The sequence below is a fragment of the Mustela nigripes genome, chromosome 5 (genome assembly GCF_022355385.1).
Source record: "Mustela nigripes isolate SB6536 chromosome 5, MUSNIG.SB6536, whole genome shotgun sequence".
Taxonomy (NCBI): Eukaryota; Metazoa; Chordata; class Mammalia; order Carnivora; family Mustelidae; genus Mustela; species Mustela nigripes.
The window spans coordinates 52,090,993-52,112,906 of record NC_081561.1 but is presented as its reverse complement, the minus strand read 5'-3'; the positions used below and the strand labels follow the sequence as shown (position 1 = coordinate 52,112,906).

At 42.5% G+C, this 21,914-nt stretch overlaps 1 protein-coding gene across 12 annotated transcripts in view; it reads right to left on the bottom strand.

Moving 5' to 3' along the window:
• PKHD1 (PKHD1 ciliary IPT domain containing fibrocystin/polyductin) overlaps nucleotides 1–21,914 on the bottom strand; it is a 478,342-nt gene that overhangs the window by 307,311 nt on the left and 149,117 nt on the right. For all 12 annotated transcript variants that reach the window (XM_059400266.1, XM_059400267.1, XM_059400265.1 and 9 more), the window contains one exon: nucleotides 12,712–12,924. In XM_059400266.1, the coding sequence (XP_059256249.1) occupies nucleotides 12,712–12,924 (213 nt within the window). The remainder of the gene's footprint in view (nucleotides 1–12,711; nucleotides 12,925–21,914) is intronic.

Here is a 21,914-nt window from a genome sequence, read left to right as displayed (position 1 = left end):
GTGGACCTCATCCAATCCATCAAAGACCCAAATAGTACGAATAGTACAAAAAGCCTAAGTGAGAGGGAACTCCTGACCAACTGCTGAGCTGAGACTTTTCCAGCTTTCAGATTTGGATTAAAACACTAGCGCTTCTTGGATTTCAAAACCTGCTGGCTTTTGGATTGCAACTGACAGCATTTGTTCTCTTAGTTCCCATGCCTTTGGACTCAAACTAGAACTATATATACCAGCTCTCCTGGGTCTCCAGCTTGCTGACTCCAGATCTTGGGACTCCTTAGTTTCTACAATCATATGAGCCAATTCCTTATAATAGAGCTTATTATAATCTACAATATTAGAGTTCTCATGATAAATAAAATGAATATGATCTATTTATCTACCTATCTATCTCAACTGTTGATAAGATGAAGTAGTGAAAATAGTACCAAAGGCCTTAAATTTCCTATCAAAATCCTTATGGTTCCAAAGATTTTCTCTGAATTTTTTTTTTATAATGTTACTCAGGAATGAATAAGTCACTGCATTAGTCAGCGTTCTCCAAATAAATAGAACCAATATGATATATGTATCCATGAAAAAATTTTGGAACTATAGGGACTGACATAGGAAATTTAAGGCCTCAGGTATTATTTTCAGTACTTCATTTTATTAACGGTTGGTATTTTAGAAGGAAGTAGCTCATGGTTAAAAAAAAAAAAAAACAATTGTTCTAAATTGAAAAATACCTTCCCAATTTATCTTTGTGGGGTCTGAACATTCTACTATAGTACCAGTATTTATAACATGTCAACGCCTAGCTTTTGATAAGAAATAATAATTTCCTTAGTAGCTAAGAAATACCTACAGCTCTCTTCCCTGCCTCCCCACTCAGACCCTCAAAGAGGTTGCTATCAAACAATCATTTCTAGGTTATACATGGCAGAGTCCTAGGGAACAGAAAATTCACCAGGCTAAACAAAGGAAAGTCTCTGTTTTTACCCTTTTCTCCCTCGCAGGGATAGGGAAAAGAGTTCAGGAGGCAACTCCTTCAAATCTGCCTCTAATCTAGAAAAGCCTAAAATAGATAGGCCACACAGGTTCTCCCCTGAGCATTAAGGCAAGTCTGTTCTCTTCTCTTCTTGAACTCACTGGCCACACTGAAGTTACCTTTTGTTAATCAGCAAAGTCCCCAATGTCTTATGTGGCCTAAGGAGTAAATAAAGAAGCTTGTTGCCCATCCCCTACTAGCTTAATCAAGAATAATTAGTAACATGATACATCATGGTTCACTAGAGGTCCTCTTTTTGGCTTAAGCCAAGTCTTAATAGAGTTCAGCCTTGAACAGCATGGGTTTGAACTGCACGAGTTCACTTATATGTAGAATTTTTACACTACAGTACCATAAGTATATTTTATCTTTTATGATTTCCTAAATAAGATTTTCCTTTATATCTGACTTTATTGTAAGAATACAATGTAAAATATATATAATATACAAAACATGGTTAATTGACTGTTTAACTTATTGATAAGGCTTCCTTCCAATTAACAGTTGGCTTTTAGGAGTTAAGTTTTGGGAGGAGTCAAAAGTTGTACACAGATTTTCAACTGTGCAAGGGATCAGTGCCCAAGAGCCCCACATTGTTCAAGAGCCAACTATACTTAGGACTGATGACTTTGCTGGCCATTGCCTTTCATGTACATATTTATACAAAAAAGTGACCAATCCAAATCAAGAGTCATGTGGTTCTAGATCCCTAACTGAAAACTATCTTAAAATCAACCTCTTTCATTTACTAATACTCTCCTGCCATAATCAAATATAAAAAAAACACAGTGCTATTATATATTCCTTAATTCTAAATTTTCTATTAGTTGTGTTTCTAACAACTGTGGCTTTGGTTTTTGTTTAGTGAAGCAACTGGTTGGTTGGGATTTTTTCCCAGACAAACTAAACAAACTGGAATTTGTTTACTATCCAGTAAAATCTTATTAATTCGTAATTTCAAATTAGTAAAAGTAATAAAAATGTTATATTGTCAAATGTTTATAAAGTAGATAAGCCATTGTTTTTACCTGTCCATTCTCTTACTCTGTTTAAATAACACATCTCTAATGTTAATAAACCATCCATGCTCCACCTCAGACAATGTAGTTCTGGGTGGTTGTCCACATACTTGCTCCCTCTTGACCAAAAGAATACCACTTCCCTGGTCATAGTACCAGTTTTAGTGATAGACCTCTGACCCAAACAGGGTCAAAATTAATACTGAGGTTTTTGCTCAAGTTTTTCATTCAGTCGTTCACACACATACATTTTTTGATAGCTTACTACAAGTCCAGTCACTGTTGTAGGCAATAGAGATATTATAAATGAATAAAAACAAACAAACAAAAAAACACAAAAACAAACAAACAAACAAACAAAAACCCCAGGAACCTCCCTGTCATTGTGATGTATACATTCTACTAAGGAAGACTTTAGCACAAGTACAATAAATATGATAAATAAACTGTATATAATACATTAGTATTAAAAGCTAAAGGTAAAAAACAGGAGAGATGTGAATGTTAATAGAGGGAAATGTTAGAATTTGCTCAGGGGTCAAATAGCCATTGGAAAACAGCCGCTTTTTCACCTGGAGCTGCAGAGACCCATTTCTACCTCCAGGAGAGGAGAGCTGGATAGGTACCTGCGTGGCTCAGTCACTTAAGTGTCCAACCCTCAGTTTCAGCTCAGGTCATGATCTCAGGGGTGTGAGATGGGACCCTACACTGGGCGTGGAGCCTGCTTAAGATTCTCTCTCTCCCGGGGCGCCTGGGTGGCTCAGTGGGTTAAGCCGCTGCCTTCGGCTCAGGTCATGATCTCAGGGTCCTGGGATCAAGTCCCGCATCGGACTCTCTGCTCCATGGGGAGCCTGCTTCCCTCTCTCTCTCTGCCTGCCTCTCCATCTACTTGTGATTTCTCTCTGTCAAATAAATAAAATCTTTAAAAAAAAAAAAAAAAAGATTCTCTCTCTCCCTCCTCTTCTGCCCCTCCCCCTGCTCAAGAGCGCATGTTCCCTCTTTTGCTCTCAAAAAAAACATGGGAAGGAAGGAAGGCAGGAGGGAAGGAGGGAAGGAGGGAAGGAATGAAGGAAGGAAGGAAAGAAGGAAGGAAATGAAGTCAACTCAAAGGAAAGCAGAGCCTAGAGTTGTGGTGAAACAAAATCCTAATGACTTCATTGGAGCACCTGGACTCAGCTGTGCCTCCAATTTTTGTTTTGTTTTGTTTGTTTTGCTTTTTGTTTTTTCAGTTATATGAGGCAATAAATACCCTTATTTCTTTCTAAATTGGGTTTTCTGTCACTTGCAACCAAAAAAGATCTGACTAATGCCAACACTTTCAGGTATATATAGAAACTTAAAGTACCTTACAATGTGTTTCTAAGTGGGGTTCCTGCTGTACTTGGATTATTGAATAGCTAGAACTCATTTCTAATTAGGAGTATGCATTTACATGTAAACACCTAAATTCCTAAAGACCTTAAAAACAGCAGGTTCTCTTTAACGTGTTTAAACAAGTTCCTTAAAGTGTGGTTTATACCCTTAATTTAAGAAACTCTTTCATATAGACTATTTCAAGGTCACTGTTGTCCAAATCAGGAATTCCAGATTCTAAGCTATGTCAGTTTTAAAAAAAATCAATTTGATTTTACCAGAAATATTTCTGCCTTTGTGCATAGGATAGTTGTGTTTTGGACTTCTTTGAGGCATGACACAGAATAAAGAAAATTCTCACCTCACCTTCCACTGGAGGTGTTGCTTATGTTTTGAGACCTATGCATGTAGTTGAGGACCAGTCCTCATCTTCTTTAAAGGAAGAACCAGTCTTCCATCACTGGCCATCCTACCATGCTAAGGGTTCCAAGTTAACTTGACCACATAATGATGATCAGCCACAACATACCAGCTGACCAAAACCCCAACACTGAATTGAAGCTTGTTTGAGTTAAAGATTATAGAAGACAAAGAACAGGTGTTAAATTTTCCTCATCCCTCTTCCTCCTTTTCTCCTCAATTTGATCTTGCTTCCCATCCCAAAATCAAAATGAATCACAGCAAAACACACACACACACACACACACACACACACACACACACACACATATCAATGGTTGCTTTCCCTTTCAACCCAATATCCCTTGTGACACCCTTTCATATAGGTGCAAATGTAGCAAATTATGAAGCAGAACTTCTGTTCCCTCAAACCAACCAAGAGGACCCAAGCAGGAAACAAAGAGAAGATAAAGGCCCCACACTGTAAGTGAGCCATGAACAGCTAGGGAGCAGACATTTCCTTGGGGCTTACAGAAAGGAGACTAATCTAACTCTGTCATCTGAGACATCCCTGGACATATCCCACCTCAGGGTGTATGTGAAACAAAAAGAGGACATTCAAAGGAATTCTCAGAAATGGGAGTGAGTCATCAGCCTGGGTAAACAGGCCATTGTCTTTTCCTCTCCTTCCCATGGAGGGAAGTCTGAAGGTCCTCTCTCCACTTAAAGAAAGAAAAAACAGTGTGGAGATTCCTCAAGAAATTAAAAATAGAACTTCCCTATGACCCTGCAATTGCACTCCTGGGTATTTACCCCAACGATACAGATGTAGTGAAAAGAAGGGCCATCTGTACCCCAGTGTTTATAGCAGCAATGGCCACGGTTGCCAAACTGTGGAAAGAACCAAGATGCCCTTCAACGGGCGAATGGATAAGGAAGATGTGGTCCATATACACTATGGAGTATTTGCCTCCATAAGAAAGGATGAATACCCAACTTTTGTAGCAACATGGACCAGACAGGAAGAGATTATGCTGAGTGAAATAAGTCAAGCAGAGAGAGTCAATTATCATATGGTTTCACTTAGTTGTGGAGTAAAACAAATGGCATGGAGGACATGGGGAGTTAGAGAGGAGAAGGGAGTTGAGGGAAATTGGAAGGGGAGGTGAACCACGAGAGACTATGGACTCTGAAAAACAATCTGAGGGGTTTGAATTGATGGGTGGGTGGGAGGTGGGGGTACCAGGTGGTGGGTATTATAGAGGGCACGGATTGCATGGAGCACTGGGTGTGGTGAAAAAATATTTAATACTGTTATGCTAAAAATAAATAAAAAATAAATTTTGAAAGAAAGAAAGAAAGAAAGAAAGAAAGAAAGAAAGAAAGAAAGAAAGAAAGAAAGAAAGGCAGGCTTCAGAAGTACCAGGCATAGGGCTACCAGCAAAAATAGGAGACTGGCTTCTTTTCCCCAGGTCAGATGTCTGCACATGCAGCATATTTGTGGGGCTGCCCATGCCTATTGAATAGGAGAAAGATAATTTGAAAAGATAGCTGAGCAGGAAAAGGGGTGGTAAGTAGAACACCTTTGGTGTGCAAAGACTGTTAACTTTCTTCTTGAGCCAGTATTCTGGTACTTTACCCAAAATGGGCCCTAAGGCGGTATCTAAGGGCACTGCAAATCCAAGGCAGGGGGCGGGCAGCTCTATGCTAGAAAACAGTGAGAAGGTCTCCTACAAGGCTCTAAAGATCTTATATAGAAATCTTTGGAAAAAGAATCAACAGTCACCCAGTAATATCCTGAGAGGCAGCCACACCTCGAGGAGGATACAAGCACACACTTCAAGAAAGCCTTCAGTGAGCCTTCTTGCCTCACCTCTTCTATCTGTTCCAGCACCAATAATATATGAGTAAAAAGGATGGATGGAAAAGCAAAGGAGCAAGCCAAACCCCTGCCCCTCCAAATGCTCCAGGCCAGGGGCTCGAGAAGGAGAAAGGAGTATTAAATGAGAAGGAGACTTAAGTTTTAAAGTGGTAAGTTGATGGGGGTTCCTGGGTGGCTCAGTTGGTTAAGCATCCGCCTTTGACTCAGGTCATGATCTCAGGATCCTGGGATCAAGTCCCACAATGGGCTCTCTACTCAGGGGGAACCTGTTTTACCCTCTCATTCTCCATCATTCTTTCTCTCTCTCAAATAAATAAAATAAAATCTTTTTTAAAAAAATGAAGTGGATGAGTTGGAACTGGCCTTTTTTAGTATGTTAAATCAACTGGAAAGCTATGGTGCCCAGGGTGGTATTGTTAAAGGAAAGGGAAAAAAGACCCATCAGAATATGGATGAAGATAGCAATTTAGAGGAAAATAAAATCTGTTCTGAGTCATATTTCTGTCTAGAAGGTTCAGGTCTCTCAAACATCCCTAAAAAGTCACTTGCTCCATTTGCAAAGACCAATGGCCAATTTATACACCACACCAGCTCCAGATTCCCACAAGATCTCAGGTAACAGTTTGTGGTTAAAAAGTGATAGGGAAAAACACAGAAACTCTTCAATATTGAGAAAATCAAAAATCCTTGAAAAGGAGGAAGGAAAACTATAGCATTTATACTAGTACCACCTTATCTGTAAGGGTTACATTCCAAGACCACCAGCGGATGCCTGAAACCACAGATACTTCCCAATACTATGTATCCTATTCTTTTCCTGTTCATCTATACCTATGATAAAGTTTAATTTATAAATTAGGCACAATAAGAGACTAATAATAATAACTAATAATAAAATAGAATAATCATAATAATACGCTGCAATAAAAGTTATGTGAATGTGGTCTCTCTCTCTCAAAATACCTTATTGTACTCTACTCACCCTTTTCTCCTTCTTGTGATGATGTGAGAGGATAACATGCTTATGTGATAAGATGAAGTGAGGTGAATGGCTCATAGGCCTTGTGACATGGCATTAGGCTACTCTTGGCCTTTTGAGGCTCAATCAGAAGTGGATCATCTGCTTCCAGAGCTCTTTTCTTTGGAAAACCAGAGTCCACATGAAACCAGAAAACACAGTGGCCACACAGATGTAGCCAGTGAGGAACAGGAGCCAGTGAAGCCAATACATGCACAGAGATGCAGACATGAGACATTATGAGTTGAGTCCTGACAGGATGGGGCCTGGAGGCAGTCATCCTCAAGGCCCACGGTCTTCCTGTCCACCTTGAACTTGACCAAAAACTCATAAATCCTGTGTTCTAAGTTTGTTTGCCCTGGGTGTCTTCCCCTGAAAACCAAGCATTTCAAGGGGAGTAAAGCTACACACAGAAATGCCATGCCACTGCAATGGTTTATAGTCCAGCCCAAAGGAATGAGAGACAAAAATGGAGACACTCATAGTCTAGAAGAACTAGGTAAGAGGTGGGAGCAAGAAGGGATGTGATGGATGTAAAGGAGACCGAACTGGACGTGGCTGGTCAAGTGACAAAAGAGCAGAGATCTGACAACCTACTGTTGGAGGAACAGTTCTAAGACAAAACAGGCTCTGGAAAGTTACATCCCACAACAAAGAGCACACGGTAGGAAAAGTCTCCAAGCTCTATCCATCCTGGGGAAAGAAGGGATCAGATGGAGAGGCGCCCTGAACTCCTCAAAAGGATCTACACACCACAGTTAAAAGGATGAGCTAGTAGAGTTGCTTTTAATGACTCTTTGGGCAATGGAACTCTTTCTTCCAAGGAAATATCATGCAAATAGATAAGCAATGGATTACTTGAGCAATTTAAACCTTTATTGCTTGGCCCCCCCAAACACTTCATTGTCTTAGGAACCCCTGAAGTTCCTCCAGGAAACATCTGGATTTTGTGGAGCAGAGGGTGAAAGCCAGAAACACGGTCTCATAGCGTGGGTGTACTCTGTGCACCTGGAACCGTGCTTCAAGACAGCCCGATGCCCTTTAGCAACTCAAACAGTGCCCGTGACACCATACTTATAAAAAGCATGGAATTTAAATAAAGATACTCGGTACTTTTAGAAGGAAAACAAACCATATCTAAACTCGCCTGTTTAGACTCATTTTTTTCCTTATTTGTTCCTACCAAATTCTTATATTCATAACAATCACACTAGTGTTTTCCTCAACCACACTCCCACGTACCAGCTTTGCTCAGAAACTTCCATGTATACTTAAAGCCAGTATCTTGTAATTTCTTGAGAAGGACAAAGACAGAAGTCCATTCAAGGCCATAAGACTGTTTTTTTCTCCTAAGAAACTGCCAGCCAAATTTCTCAGGGAGGAACTGGAAATGAAGTGAGAGACATTGATAAATTTCCCTGCTGAACAATCAATAAAACCCCCACCATCCTGTTCAGACTCCCACTGTGGAAGCAAGGGCCGTAATTACATTGTCAAAAATTCAAGTTGCTCAGGCTGACAGCAACCCCCTTAAAAAGTGACAAGTGATTGGCACTCGGTTTGGGGTAGTGAACCTGGATTGGCAGACAGAGTGGGGAAAGAAAAAGGCACTAGTGAAATTTCCTTATTGACCACGACCTGCCAGACCCCAGATGGCCACTCTGGAGGCATCCTGAGACCCCAGAGTCGCATTTAGAATCCCAGTGAGCAGCTGACAGGACCTCTTAGGCAATCTGAACCCCATCAGAGATTCTGAACAGAATAGCCCTGCCCCAATCCACTCCCAAACCCCAAGAAAGAGAAAGATGGCCTTGCATGTGTGTGAGAGTATTCCTACATTAAAAGAAAAACATGAAATGTGCTTTCAGCTCCATCATTCCTCATGACAGCTGAATAGCAAAGCCTGTTTGCTTAGCGATATGAATCCATGAGAGAAATTAGCTGGAGCAGAAGCGTTCCAGGGGGTGGCAATGAAGAAGGAGACGGGGGAAGAGAGGGTGGGAAAGCCATTGTCCCCATATGCAGACGACTTGTGTGATTCTCTGTGACCCAAGCTGGAGCTAAATCAGTACCCGTCAGTCAGTCCTGTCCCTCCTGGATGCACGGGATAAAATGCGTCCAAAAGGCCTCATAGCTGGGCAGTGCTCTGCTTCTGCCTATTCTGGGGCCCATGCAGACAGTTTCCAGAAGACTCTCTTGTAACCACACCCAGGAATGGTGGTTTTCCACTGCTGGGAAGCAGCAGCCCCACCAGAGATTAAAATCAAAAGGTGTTCCTTGGGTGGTGGGAACAGAATAGAAGATGCCTGGGAATGTTGCTAAAACCTCTCTCTTGCTCTGATCAGAAGAGGTAGACAAGGAAATTAATAAGGAGAAAAATCTCTAGGCAGGGCTGGCCTCATGCCAAATTTTGAGATAGAAGCCCCTCTTGCTCTCCCTGCTAAAAGAAAACATGAGATAATTGGCCCTGGGTCCTCAGTGCTCTGGGGCTGAGGGGGGATGGGGAGGGTGTTAAAATATAATAAAATGGCCATAACTAACTCTGCTTGAGTGTCAATGTGTGCCAAATACTTTGGAGTGGTTCTCAAGCAGTAAATCTACAAGGTGAGGACCATGTTTTCCAGTTCTGTGGAGCTTCATTTGCCCAAGGTCATAGGTGATCTGTGCCAGACCTGAGCGGAGTTCTGATTCCAAAACTATTAACCACTAAAAACAGCATTTCTCCGAGTAGTCAGTGAGCCACATGAATCAGATCACCCACTGAAATGCACGTTTCTAGGCCCATTCATAAGGCCCACCGAGTCAGACTGTGGGGGTGAGGCCTAGAAACCTGTATAGTAAAAAAAATCTCCTAGAGAAGAGTTTTCTGTACACTAGGCGGTGAGTCTCACTCCATCATGCCAGGAAGCCGAGTGAATGCTGGGTCATTAGGGACTCTGGGTGCAAAGCAGTGAATCAAGTGGCTCACTGTTTTGCATACTTGACAGCAAAAGAAAATGAGTTTTTCCCTAAAGCCCCAGTGTCACCAGACCCATGCCTGGCCCTGGGAAAAGGCCATTGAAATTACGTAATGATTTTAGCCATGCTATAGAGCACTGCCAGAGGGGAATCTCAGACCTCAGAGGTGTAGGAGACAGGGAGAAGGGACTCATGAGCTCAGGCTGGCAGGGAGGAGGGGAATTCTCTGACAGACACTGGGGGAAGGTTCAGAACCCTCGCTCAGTGACTGTGCTCTTTCCCATACAGTGTTTCCTTCAAATGAATGAGATGTGGCAGCATCATTTCAGAGAGGAGAATAGCTTGCTTTTGCAATTGTTCACTGTGCAAGCTCTGTGGCTGCCCAGAGATCCTAGCTACTCCCATGTTGGTAGCACTTTGGGGAAATGGGTAAACCCATTGGTGAGGACAACCTAATCCTGGGAATGCAGGAAACAAGATGAGGAGGAGGTAGAGGGAGCAGGAGAAAGAGAAGGAAGGGAAGGAGGGAGAGGATATCCAGTAACATCCAATACCCAATATCCAGTATCCAATATCAGTAACATCCCAGGGCTGAAGCTGTAACACTGATTTGTAACTTTCACAATTCTCCAACCACATCTGAAACATCTCCTTTGCTTTGGCTGGCCTGCACTGATTGATTATGAGCAATGGCACTAAGGTTTTCTTAACTTGACAATTGTTTTAACACAAACGCTTAGGAGCACAGGATCCTTTGAAAAGGCAGGCACATAAAGGTTTATTTATGAGCTGTTTTGATGACCCTTCCAGATAGAATGTGAACATGAGTAGAGTTGAAATGAAAGAAGCGGGGTAGAATAATTAGGTGTCTTCACCCTCTTTCATGAGTACGTCCATTTCTAGCAAGAGCTGAACATTTGCCTTGTATAGGACAGTGACCGTCAATCCAGAGGACCACTGTTAAGCATTTTGACGATTTATAGCAAAATTTGACCTGTGCCCTCTTGTTCTCCAGCTGGGTTTCTTCAGTGGTAAAGAGCAGCACATTGGGTTAGAAGCCTAAGTGGCTGCTGGACCACAGCAAACATCTGAAGACAGTTGATGCACAATAGATAGAAACCCTCATGGATGCTGAACAACAACATCAATGTAAGTTCTTGCTGATAAAGAGAGGAGGAAAGAGTCCTCCGTAAAGCAGAACATAAGAATCAATACTGTAGGCATTTTGCATTTCTGTCCAGATAGTTACGGGTTTTTTTTAAGCCTTACAAAATATATCCCCCATATGTAGCAGTCTGGCTGGCCAAAGTCAACACTTTATAAATGCCTGATGAAAAGATTTCATTTCCTCTCATAGGAAGCCAAAAGAGGCAAAAGACTGCATTTTAGTGAACTATGATTGAGGCCCACAGACTAACTAACCCCCCTCCCCCTTATCCGTGGTTTTGCTTTCTGTGGCTTTAGTTACCCATGGGCAACTCTAGTCTGAAAACAGATGATCCCCCTTCTGACCTGGTCAGAATGTCACTAATAACCTAACACTACATCACAGTGCCTACTTCATCCCATTGTGGAGGCATGTTATCATCTCGTGATCACAAGAAGGGTGAGTACAGAATGAGAAGATCTTTCAAGAGACCACATTCACATAACTTCTACTACCTTGTATCATTACAGTTGTTTTATTTTATTATTCTTGTTGTTAATCTTTTATGGTGTGTAATTCACAAATCAAACTTTATCATAGGTGTGTAGTTATAGGAGAAAACAGAGTGTGTATATGTGTAGTTGGTACTATCCACAGTTCCAGCATCCACTGGAGGTTTTAGAACATGCCCCCCACAGATAAGGGAGAACTACTGTGTAATACACAGAGCCTTAACAGAGCAAAATGGTAGACCCCTCAGCATAGCTCTATGACCAATTTATGTTGTCATGCCAATATAGAAATGCCAATGTCGATGATATCAAGTTTTTTGGAGACTGGGCCACCATCTGGAGCCAACATTTTGACTTCCCTTTGGCTCATGCTATGTAACTGAAAGTATATAAGTATCCACTGAAAGACATTTAAAGCTCATCATTTTATACTTACACATTTTCCAGTTGATACTGAGGATTCTCCTGGTACACTTAGTAATATCCTGAATCTCCAGGAAAATAAAAATGTCCATTTTTGTAAAGTGGGACTAAGTGATCAGAAGATGATAAAATGGCAACAGAAACACATGTAGCCTAATTCCTGTTTTCTTTTCTTTCCTTTCTTTTCTTTTCTTTCCCAGAAATCCATAAGAACCCAACCCCCCAGTGACAGGATTCTAAGTAGAACTTTAACCAAATCCTGCTCCTAGGAAGGGAAGACAGCCATGACACAACAAAATAAAGTCATATCTATTTGATTTGTGATGCTGCCAATGTAAATGGCCCATCAGTCAGTTTGCACTATGCTATGCTGCTGTTAACAAACACCGATCCCAGTGGTTTCAGTAGACAAAGATCACTCCCCATTCACTTTCAGGATTGCAGCAGGTGGGCTGCAGCTCCACCCCGACTGTCCTCATTCAGGTACCCAAGCTGAAGAATATAGCTGTCCCCCTACATGGGACAGGCTATTCTCCAGCAGAAGGAATGGGACAAATGGCCAAAGCAGTGTAACAGCTCCTAAGACTTCTACTTGGCCATGCAGTCATCATTACCGCTCACATTCCTTGACAGAAGCAAGTCCATGGCTAAGTCCCATCTCCCAGTGGGACAGAGAAGTATGGCCCACCCCATGGGAGGCACTGAAAGTCACCTTGCACTTGGTGGAGGCATATAATCCTCTTACAGGAAGGGGAGTACATAATTGGGAACCAAATATACTCTGTCTGCCACAGGAACCATAACAACTAATATTTCTTATTTAAGGAAATAGTGCCCATGCTGTAATTAACTTTGCTGTCTCAGCAACGAACAGCCAAAGATTCTTAAGGGGTTTTACCATTTGCCTATCACTGTCATATTATCTAGATACCATTCTACCTCATCTCTTCTGGTGAACTGTGTCACTCACCATGCAGGGAAAGAGTTCCATTCCTCACCGCCAGGAACTTGACACCATATGGAAAGAAGGGAGTAGAGTGGGAACTCCCGTAGAGTTTGATCTCAGCTTTGCCTTGGAAGGGCTTATCCTCGGATCCAATCCAGAGCTCTCCACCATCGGAAATGAGGATGGAGTGTGCCCTAAGCTCAATGGGTCCTGCATCCATGAAAATCAGCTTGCCTCCTAATGACCAAAGAGAAGATTGTCAATCCTTAGAAGAATAAGGTTCACCTCCTTTTGACAGTTCCAATGTCTGAGGAAATCCTCTGCACTTATATACTTTTGCAGCAATTTAGACTTATTTTGTCTCCCCCTCTCTTCTAGAAGCTCAGTAGAACATGGATTGGACCCCCAAAGGTAGAAGCACTAAACTAAGCCAGTTTAGGTTAGCTATCACTATTCATTGCATTTTTTATTTATGTTCTTTTTAATGGCAATATTCTAAATGCCCAGTAATTTAAGACTGGTTAAATAAGGGTTGAGAGGGTCACCATTTTAGCCATTGACAGCAGAAAAAAGCAGCACATAAAATTAAGTTTAGAAACACTAAGAAACATGTGAATGAGAAATAGGAATAGAAGAAAATATGCCAAAATTATAAGACTGATGGTAATGGTAAAAGGAAATGTAATTAGGACTACCAGCATGGCATCCACAGCACTTTAGCTGGCCAGTGTCCATTTTGCTTTACTTTTAATAAGAAACCCAAAGTTCCTTAAGAAATTGCTCTGTGCCACTGAATACAGTTGAGTGGGACTTTCAATCATCATATCCCATCCTACCATAGCCAAGCCAGGCTAATACCCAGGCTTTATATGGAAATTTGGAACAGGAGGGAACAGAACACTGAAAATGTTTAGTGGCATCTAAATGAGCCTGAGAAGAGCTTCTGTTTCTGAGGGCCACTGCCACCCCCCACAAAGCTCCTTCAGAATGCCCTGATCATTATCACTTCTAGACCTGATTTTCCAGACTTTTCCTTCAATTATGTAAGTGAGCCAACATAATCTCAATAAATTTCCTTTTGTAAAAGAAAGTCGGTTTCTGGGATGCCTGGGTGGCTCAGTGGGTTAAGCCTCTGCCTTCGGCTCAGGTCATGGTCCCAGGGTCCTGGGATCAAGCTCCACATCGGGCTCTCTGCTTGGCAGGGAGCCTGCCTCTCCCTCTCTCTCTCTGCCAAATAAATAAATAAATAAGGTTAAAAATAAAAATAAAAAATCTAAAAAAGAAAGTCAGCTTCTGTTATTTGTAATCAAATAATCTTAACTGCTACAAATGTTTTCTCTAATATCCAAATTTTCTGTAACATAGGAATATTATTTTATAATAAAATAATATTGTGAGAATAAATACTTAAGATATTAAAACATACTTTCACCTTTATAATACTTCTCTTTCAAAGGATTTAGAACAGTTGCATTCCATGCAGAATTTTCTCTGTAATGCCAACATTATTAAAGCAGCCCATGTAAACAACCACATTCACCTGCATGAATTCCTAAATCTACCTCCCTCCACATGTGGTTTGCAAAAGTACTGGATAGGACTCTTCTAGCCTATAACAAAGTGGTTAGACTTGTGACTTCATACTGGAAAAGTCAGGGGTCCTCTTTTCTAAACCCTATGACAACGTCTCATCCCAGTCAGAATAGTCAATGTCCTGATGCTGGGCCCAAAAATGCCCTTCATGATTCACCACCCACCTCCAAGTCCACTGCAACATTATCTTGTAAGCCTCATGCCTTCCCTCACATGCCCTGCACACTGGCCCCCTTGTCAGCTCTCCAACAGGCCTCAGTTGCTCCCTTACCTGCAGTGTTCTTCTGTCCAGCATCCCTGTGACTCCCTCCTTGTTGTTTCCAATCAAATCTTGACTTCTCACTGAGGGTCTCCCTCTCTGGTCTACATAAAATAACATGCTCTAGCCCCTTACCCAAAGACGTTTTTCTTCATAACACTTACCATGAGGCATATTATTTATTTACATGCTTATTATCTGCCCACCTGCCACTAGAAGGCATGCTTCGTGAGGGCCCCTCTCCATTTTGTTCACCTTTGTGTTGCCAGGGTCTAGAACAGTGACTGATATAGGTGGTTTGCACTCACTATGTAGTTGTGGAGTAAACAAGCAAATGATTATATCATTTTAGAAGAGAACCTGTTTTAAGTATCTGAATTTCCTTTATGGACACACAAATACATACACACACCCTCTCATTTTCTGAGAGGATGTTGTTATTGCATGTAATCTATAAATCCATACATGTCTCAATGAGCCAAAGGTAGGCAAAGGATGTGAAGAGGCAACATGTCAGAAAAGAAATGGCTCAAAAGGCAGATCCTTCTGTCGTAAGGAGGGTCTCAGTGAGTGAGCGACAGTGAAGGTCAAGATTCTTCAATTGCTAAATTTAGTCCTCCATCCAGTGTGCCAAGTTTCAAGTCAAATTGTTGTTCTCCAGAAATCACAACTGGAAAGTCTCAAACATGTACTGGAGGAATGAGGGGGACCTAAGAAAAAGGCTATTTTTGTTTATCTCCATCTTAGTGCAAACATAGTGACCCATACACATTTGACCCCATAGTCATGTGTGGAGGCCACCTCGCCCTTGACCTTCAGCTCCAGCACTGCTCTTTGACTCTCCTCAGCTGCCTTCATGGAGCCTTCTAGTCTTGCCTCCTAAACCCAAGCTGCACACCATCAGCAACAGGCCTGGGATGTTGACGTGGATTCAACCATTGAAATTGTTCTCTCCTTGCAGCCACAGTTTAGAACAGTGTACCCCACATGGTATCCAGTTTATCCCTCAGTAAAATGTACATGGTAATAGTTCTTCCCTCAAAGGGCTATGATGAGATTTCTTGAAGTGATACTTGTAGATCCCAGGTCACGGGTCTGACACCTGTTAGACACTTCATGCAGTGCTGGCGGTGGCTGCTGTCACCCTCATCATCTGCACGCCCCCCCACACTGTTGACATTACTACTCATTTACAGAGTTACTCCATCACGCAAACACTACTGGACCACCTCCTTCCAACATCTCGCCATCGGCAGGCCCACCTTTCCTTCTGAAACATGACACAGCAATCACACGCTCACGGAAACTATAGGAGAGGCAAGAACTCTCCTGTGATCTATAGTCTTGGTGCTGGAGCAGCAGCCCATGGCTTCCAGACTTCCAAAGGACCTACTGGCGATCTTGACTTTAATTTTCCCTTCCACTGATGTTCCAATGACAAGAGTAATCATTAGAAATGCAATAATAATCCTTAATCCTGCTGTGAATGAAACGGAAAAAATGTGACCTGTTTCCCAAAACTTTTCACTCCCAGCCACATGTCATTAAGGTCCCAACTAATTCTCTTCAACTGGAGGACCATGGACTTGCATAGCATGCACCCTCCATTACAAACAGGCAGGAAATCTGAACTGACCTTGATGACAAAGCGTTAGAAGCAGAGGGCAGACTATTGGCCTCTGAAGGACTCTCCGTAAGTCCCATAAAATTGGTGGCCCTCTGATAACCCATTTCCAAATATGTCCCACTCCATGCTGGGGATGGTCTGTTTTCTCATCATGTACATGCAAAACAGAACCATGCGTTCACTGAGACTCCTTCCAGCTCCAGAACACTGGACATCGACATCTTCCAGAATGTGCTCAGCCCTGCCAATACTGATAGAAACATGAAGCTTGTGTTTTCCTGACACACCCATGCTGCAGTGGACTTTGAATTTCACTTGAGAAAAGCATCCCATACGCAGTCAGAAATCCAAATACTACTACAGGGAAAACAAAGCTGCTAACACTTACTGAGCACCCACCTTATGTCAAAATCTTTAGACATGTTGTCAGAAATGACCATCAAAACCAGCCTATGAGGTTGATATCATACTCCATATTTTGCAGACCAGAGAGCAGGCTGGGAGAGGAGGTCTGTCTCAGCCTAGAATAAGCCGAGCAAGCACTGGAGCCCGGGACCACCTGCCCAAAGAGCTCACACCCTATCCACTTCGGCAAACCCTCCCAGGTTACTTTTTTATTAATTAGAATGATCATGGTTACCTTCAAGGAAGAACACATGCTAGCCTAAGTTAAGTTTGCCGGTGGCTTATTTATATATTATTTATTTTCACTTTGTTAAGGCAGCTATACCTCGCCTCATTCCAAACAGGATTTGAGGCAGATTACAAGAGTTAGTGGGTGAATTTATAAACCTGGGCTCTGTTCCTTGTATCCAGCAAACTATTAAACACACTAAAACAAATTGGCAGAAATTTAAAAACGTCATTTACTGATGGGAACTAATAATGACGCTAATGAAGGGAGAAATCTCAGCCCAAAGAAAATGAATGATTTGTGTTGGCAAGAGTACTAAAAACAGGATTAATTAATTAATGTGATAACCATTATTCCCAGCTAAAAAGCCTCCCCTCCTTCCTTATCAGCAGCAAGGATAAGGAAATCTAGGTAAATTAAGAAGAGAGTTTGATGAGGAATTCAACTCTTTTTAATTGAAATAATTAAAAGCGATAACCAAAATGAAAGCTTCTTAGTGGAAAGGAATGTAAGGTTTACACTCAAGCTAGCCGTGTGCCGAGCCCCCAAGTGTTGTATCCTCACACTTTATTAGCTTAAAACAAATAGCCAGTGGGCTGCTGTGGAGCGTGGTGGCTTTGGATGGGAGGATAGAGGGAGGACTTTATTCCTTCACTTTATAAAGCTTGACCACATTTCTGAACGCTGAAATGAAGTGCAGGGCTGAAGGTGGCCTGTGACCGTGACCCTTCAATGGCTTGTTCATGAAAGCCGAGTCTGTCCCACAAGTGACCTTGGGTAATTTTATAAAAATCAATCAACCATCATGATTGTTACTTCCCCTCTAAAATAAATAAATGAACACAACTTTTTTTTACATGTAATCACTTCTTTCCATTAAACATCCCTTTTATTTCTTTTAAGGGGAAGTCAAAGCGACTTTTAGCAGCTAGCTAATGTTTGCAAAGTACATCAAAACCTGCTTTCGGCTAACCCTACAATTAGCCATCCTCTGTAATAACCTCAAAATGATTTGTTGTATGTGTTTGGGGGGAAAAAAAAAAAGCCCCACTGTTCTAGCTATTTTCCCCCTCACAGTAAAAATTTAGAATCTAAATATTTTACTACCCAGTAAGTCTCTGAAAGAGCCACTCTACCTTCCATCCTCAGTTCCTTCCCTCCCTTTCCTTGAGGGAAAGGCCCAGCTGGACCTTTGCGCTGACAAGTCTATCAGACCTGGTCCTGGCAAGATCACGATGGCAACCACACCACTGAATCCAAGGTCTGATGCTCTGTTCTCACCTGTCCTGAGTGGCCAGTACTCTCTGACATACTTGGTCATTCCTTCTTTCTTGAAACTCCTTCCCCTCCCTTGATGGTGCTGGTTTTCCTCCTTTCCACTCGCCCCTCAAGCCTTCCCTCCCAGCCTCCTCTACCGGGTTCCTCCGGATTGTCCCAATAACTGGCACATCTCCACCCCTTTGCCTGTCATTCTATGAACTGTGCATTGGTTGTCTCACCTTGTCCTCCCATTTTAAACACCATCCCAAGCAAATTGCTGGTGATTCCCAAATTTCTATCTCCAAAGCCCTCTTCTACCTCTGTCACTCAGACTCATACACCCAAGGACCACCCAACATCTCTATGTAGGTGTCTCACAGGCTCCTCAACTTGGCACTCCCAGAACATCCAACCCTCGCCTTGCCCCACAGGTCATCCCACAGTTCCTGCAGAGGTCACAAATGGCAACTCCCTTCTTCCAGGTGCTCAGCCTAAAAATCCTCAGGTCAACATTGCACTCACAGCCAATCTTCCAGGAAATGTTGTGCCTTCTTCCTTCAGACGATCTCCACAATCCAACCACTTCTCACCACTTCCACATCTCCCACTGGGAGTGGGAAACTTAAGTCACTCTCATCTCATCCTTGGATGACTGTAACAGCCTTTCAACTCAGGTCCCTGATGCTATCCCCACCCCCACCCCAGGGTTTACTCCCACAACAGCACCCAGTGCAATTCTTTTTCTTTCCTTTTCTGTTAAACCTTCTTAGGCCACCTCTCTGCTCAGAGTGTCCAATGGCTCCCACCACACTCGGAGTCAAAGCCTATTAAACCCTACAGGGTTGGCCCTCTCTGACCCAATCACACTCTTCTCTCCCTAGGGCTCATAGTCCTCCTGCTGCACTCATCTTCCTGCTTCCCCTGCCTCACAGCCTTTGCCTCACCACGTGCAAATACCCCCAGCCACCACCAGGCTCCCTCTCCACCTTCCCTGCTGTATTGTTCCCCCTGCTGCTCTGCAAATCTCACAAAAACTATAACCTACTCACTTGACTACTTCTTTATAGAAATAAATACTATGAGAGTGAGAATTTTGGTCCATTTCAATCACACCCATAGCCCCTGTGCCTAGAATAGTGCCTGACATATGGGGGACATGGCAAAAGGTCATTAGATACGGGTTGAATAAGGAAGAGTTGAAGTTATAGACGTGAATAAGGTCTCCATGGAGAGGGCGTACAGAAGAGAGAGAAGAGAAACAAACAGTCAAATATTATTCCTTAAAAACTAGAATAACATGAGAAAAATAGCAGGATTCTTGGGTGTCATTCAAAGAATTGGGTGAATGAGAACATTTGCAAGGTCGTAGTTCTAGGAAGAACTTTAAGAAGTGTGAAGGTGGTGGATGAAGATGTCATTATGTCATTTTTAGGAGGTTCAGAGGAGAAGGTGTGCAGAGCAAGAATCCACTTGTTTAGGTGAATCTGCGGCAGGTGATAAAATGAACCCAGGGAGAGTAACTCCAGGGTTAAGCAGAGGGAAAGCCAGAAGTGAGCAGAGGTAAGATCCAGGCAGGCAGCTGAGGACCTCAATTAACTAGCTCAATCCATAACCCAAACTAGATCACTCACTGCTCAAAGCCTGAACTGCCTACATTTGTATATGTAAATTATCCAGCTTACTTATCCATGATGATTAACCCCCGCTCAGGTTTTTGTATCAACCACAAATAAATCCTTAAAATGTTTTGCAGCCTGTTTCTGGTTACCTTTCCAGTTGTTATGCAATCAAATAGATAGGGAGGCTTGCGGAATTTTCTGTCCCTGGAGAATTAGAGATGACTATCCATTCAGGATGGACAGATACCCCCTCTGCCAAGGTGACAAGGGCTGGCTGAGGGATCTGGGCACATTGCCGTACCCTCCTGCACCACATTGTTGTGGATGTGGGTGGCAGGAGAAGGTGAGGAAGAGGGGGAAAAGGTAGTAATGGGGGAAGGCAGCCACAGCCCGAAGCCTGCATGGTTGGGGATGCACACAGCTTCCTTTGTTGGCAAGATCCGGATTAGGCTTGTGCCTGATCCACTGGAGCAGAGCCTGGAAGCCTTCGAGGTGGGCTTGTCCCCGGCCAGAAAGGCGGAAAATCAATTTGGCTGGTAAACGAGAGCCCCCAAGAGTTCAGTGCACGCTCCATAATCCTATCCACTAGCAGCTCAGGAAATAGATGCCTGAGCCCTCACATATTCATGGGAGATGTGAGGCATAAATCAGGCTTTAAGGATTGGGGGCAAAGGGAATGGACTCTCTGGCTGGCTACTAATTAATCAAGCACAGAACACCTAAACCTAGCAACCTGGGAGCGAGCCATACACACCGGCATTGGCTGCTGCTGCTGCTTTTCCTGATTTTTTTTCCTTTTCAATTAAAATAGATATCGAATGAAATTTCCCCCCTTAGCTGATGCTGCTTATGCATCCCCCTGTTCTTCCTTTAATTAAAAAACATGCTTATTGCAATACTTGCCAGAATCACTTTAACGGTATTTTAATTGTAATGTCTCTGCCTGATTAAAAAAAGAAAATATGAACTAGAAAGTGTGGGCAAGAAAGGTTCTCGGGCTGCGGGAAAAGAATCACCCACCTCCCCGAAATGGATGCTGCTTACTAATTCCTTAATTAGCCTGGTACCCCCATCAAATGGACAACGTAGACAGGGAAAAATATATCTGAAATAAAATCACCAAGTCAGAGCCACAAACAATAGCAGTTGGGGAAAATCATTTTCAGCAGCTCTGATTTTCCTGGCAGGACAGAGAACTACATCTAACAAAACAAAACAAACAACAACAAATAAACCCGCTGTGCTCCGGACTGGCCCATGCAATGTGCCCAGCCAAGTTTCCATTGCTCTTTGCAAAGGGTCACATAGCCTTTGGGAAAAAAGTAGCAGGTCTAGGTTAATTGGCTTCCGGTCCTGACAATTCTATGTGGCTCCCTCTATTGTTTTAGGCTCGCAGTTCTCAAACTTGAGCGTGCATCTCAGTCCCCTGGAGGTCTTAAAACACAGACTGGCGAGCCTCCACCCCAAAGCAGGTCTGCTGTGGGGCCCCAAGATTTGCATTTCTCACAAGGTCCCAGGTGATGCTGCTGATCAAGGACCACACTTTGAGAACTGCTACTCTAGGTCAATGGAGCAACTGATCTAGGTGTCCATAGCCTTGTGCTGTCTGCTCTCTTCCAAAATAGGTGGAGAAATACAAGATGGGATTGTAGAGTAACTCACTTCGCCATCCAACCAATATGTGCCGTTACTTCCCAGCCTTTCAGCCAGGTGTTGAAAGAAAAAAAAAATGTGAAAAATACAGGCTCTACTGCCACAAGGTCAAGGTGAAGTTTAAATCGCTCCAGGTGAATAAAAATACCTTGGTTTTAGTGCATTGGCCAACTGCACAGCCAATGGAGAAAGGTGATAAAGATTGTGAGTCAGCGTTCACTTTTTCTGTGACACATGAAACTCATTAAATTAATTTTATAAATTGATTAACTCTATATTAATTATAACATTTAAACCTATTTGTGGAAAACTATAAAAAAAATTTAAAAACTATAAAACTATAAAAAATATTTAAAGGAACTGAAACACAGATACCAAAAATGCCTTCGTCATTATAGCTACTATTATGAATTGTTACTTAACTAAATCTTGGTTCCTTTGTTTTTTTAAGATTTTATTTATTTATTTGACAGAGAGAATAAGCAGGGGGAGTGGCAAGCAGAAGGAGAAGTAGGCTCCCCACTGAGCAGGGAGCCTGATGTGGGACTCAATCCCAGGACCCTGGGATCCTGACCTGAGCCG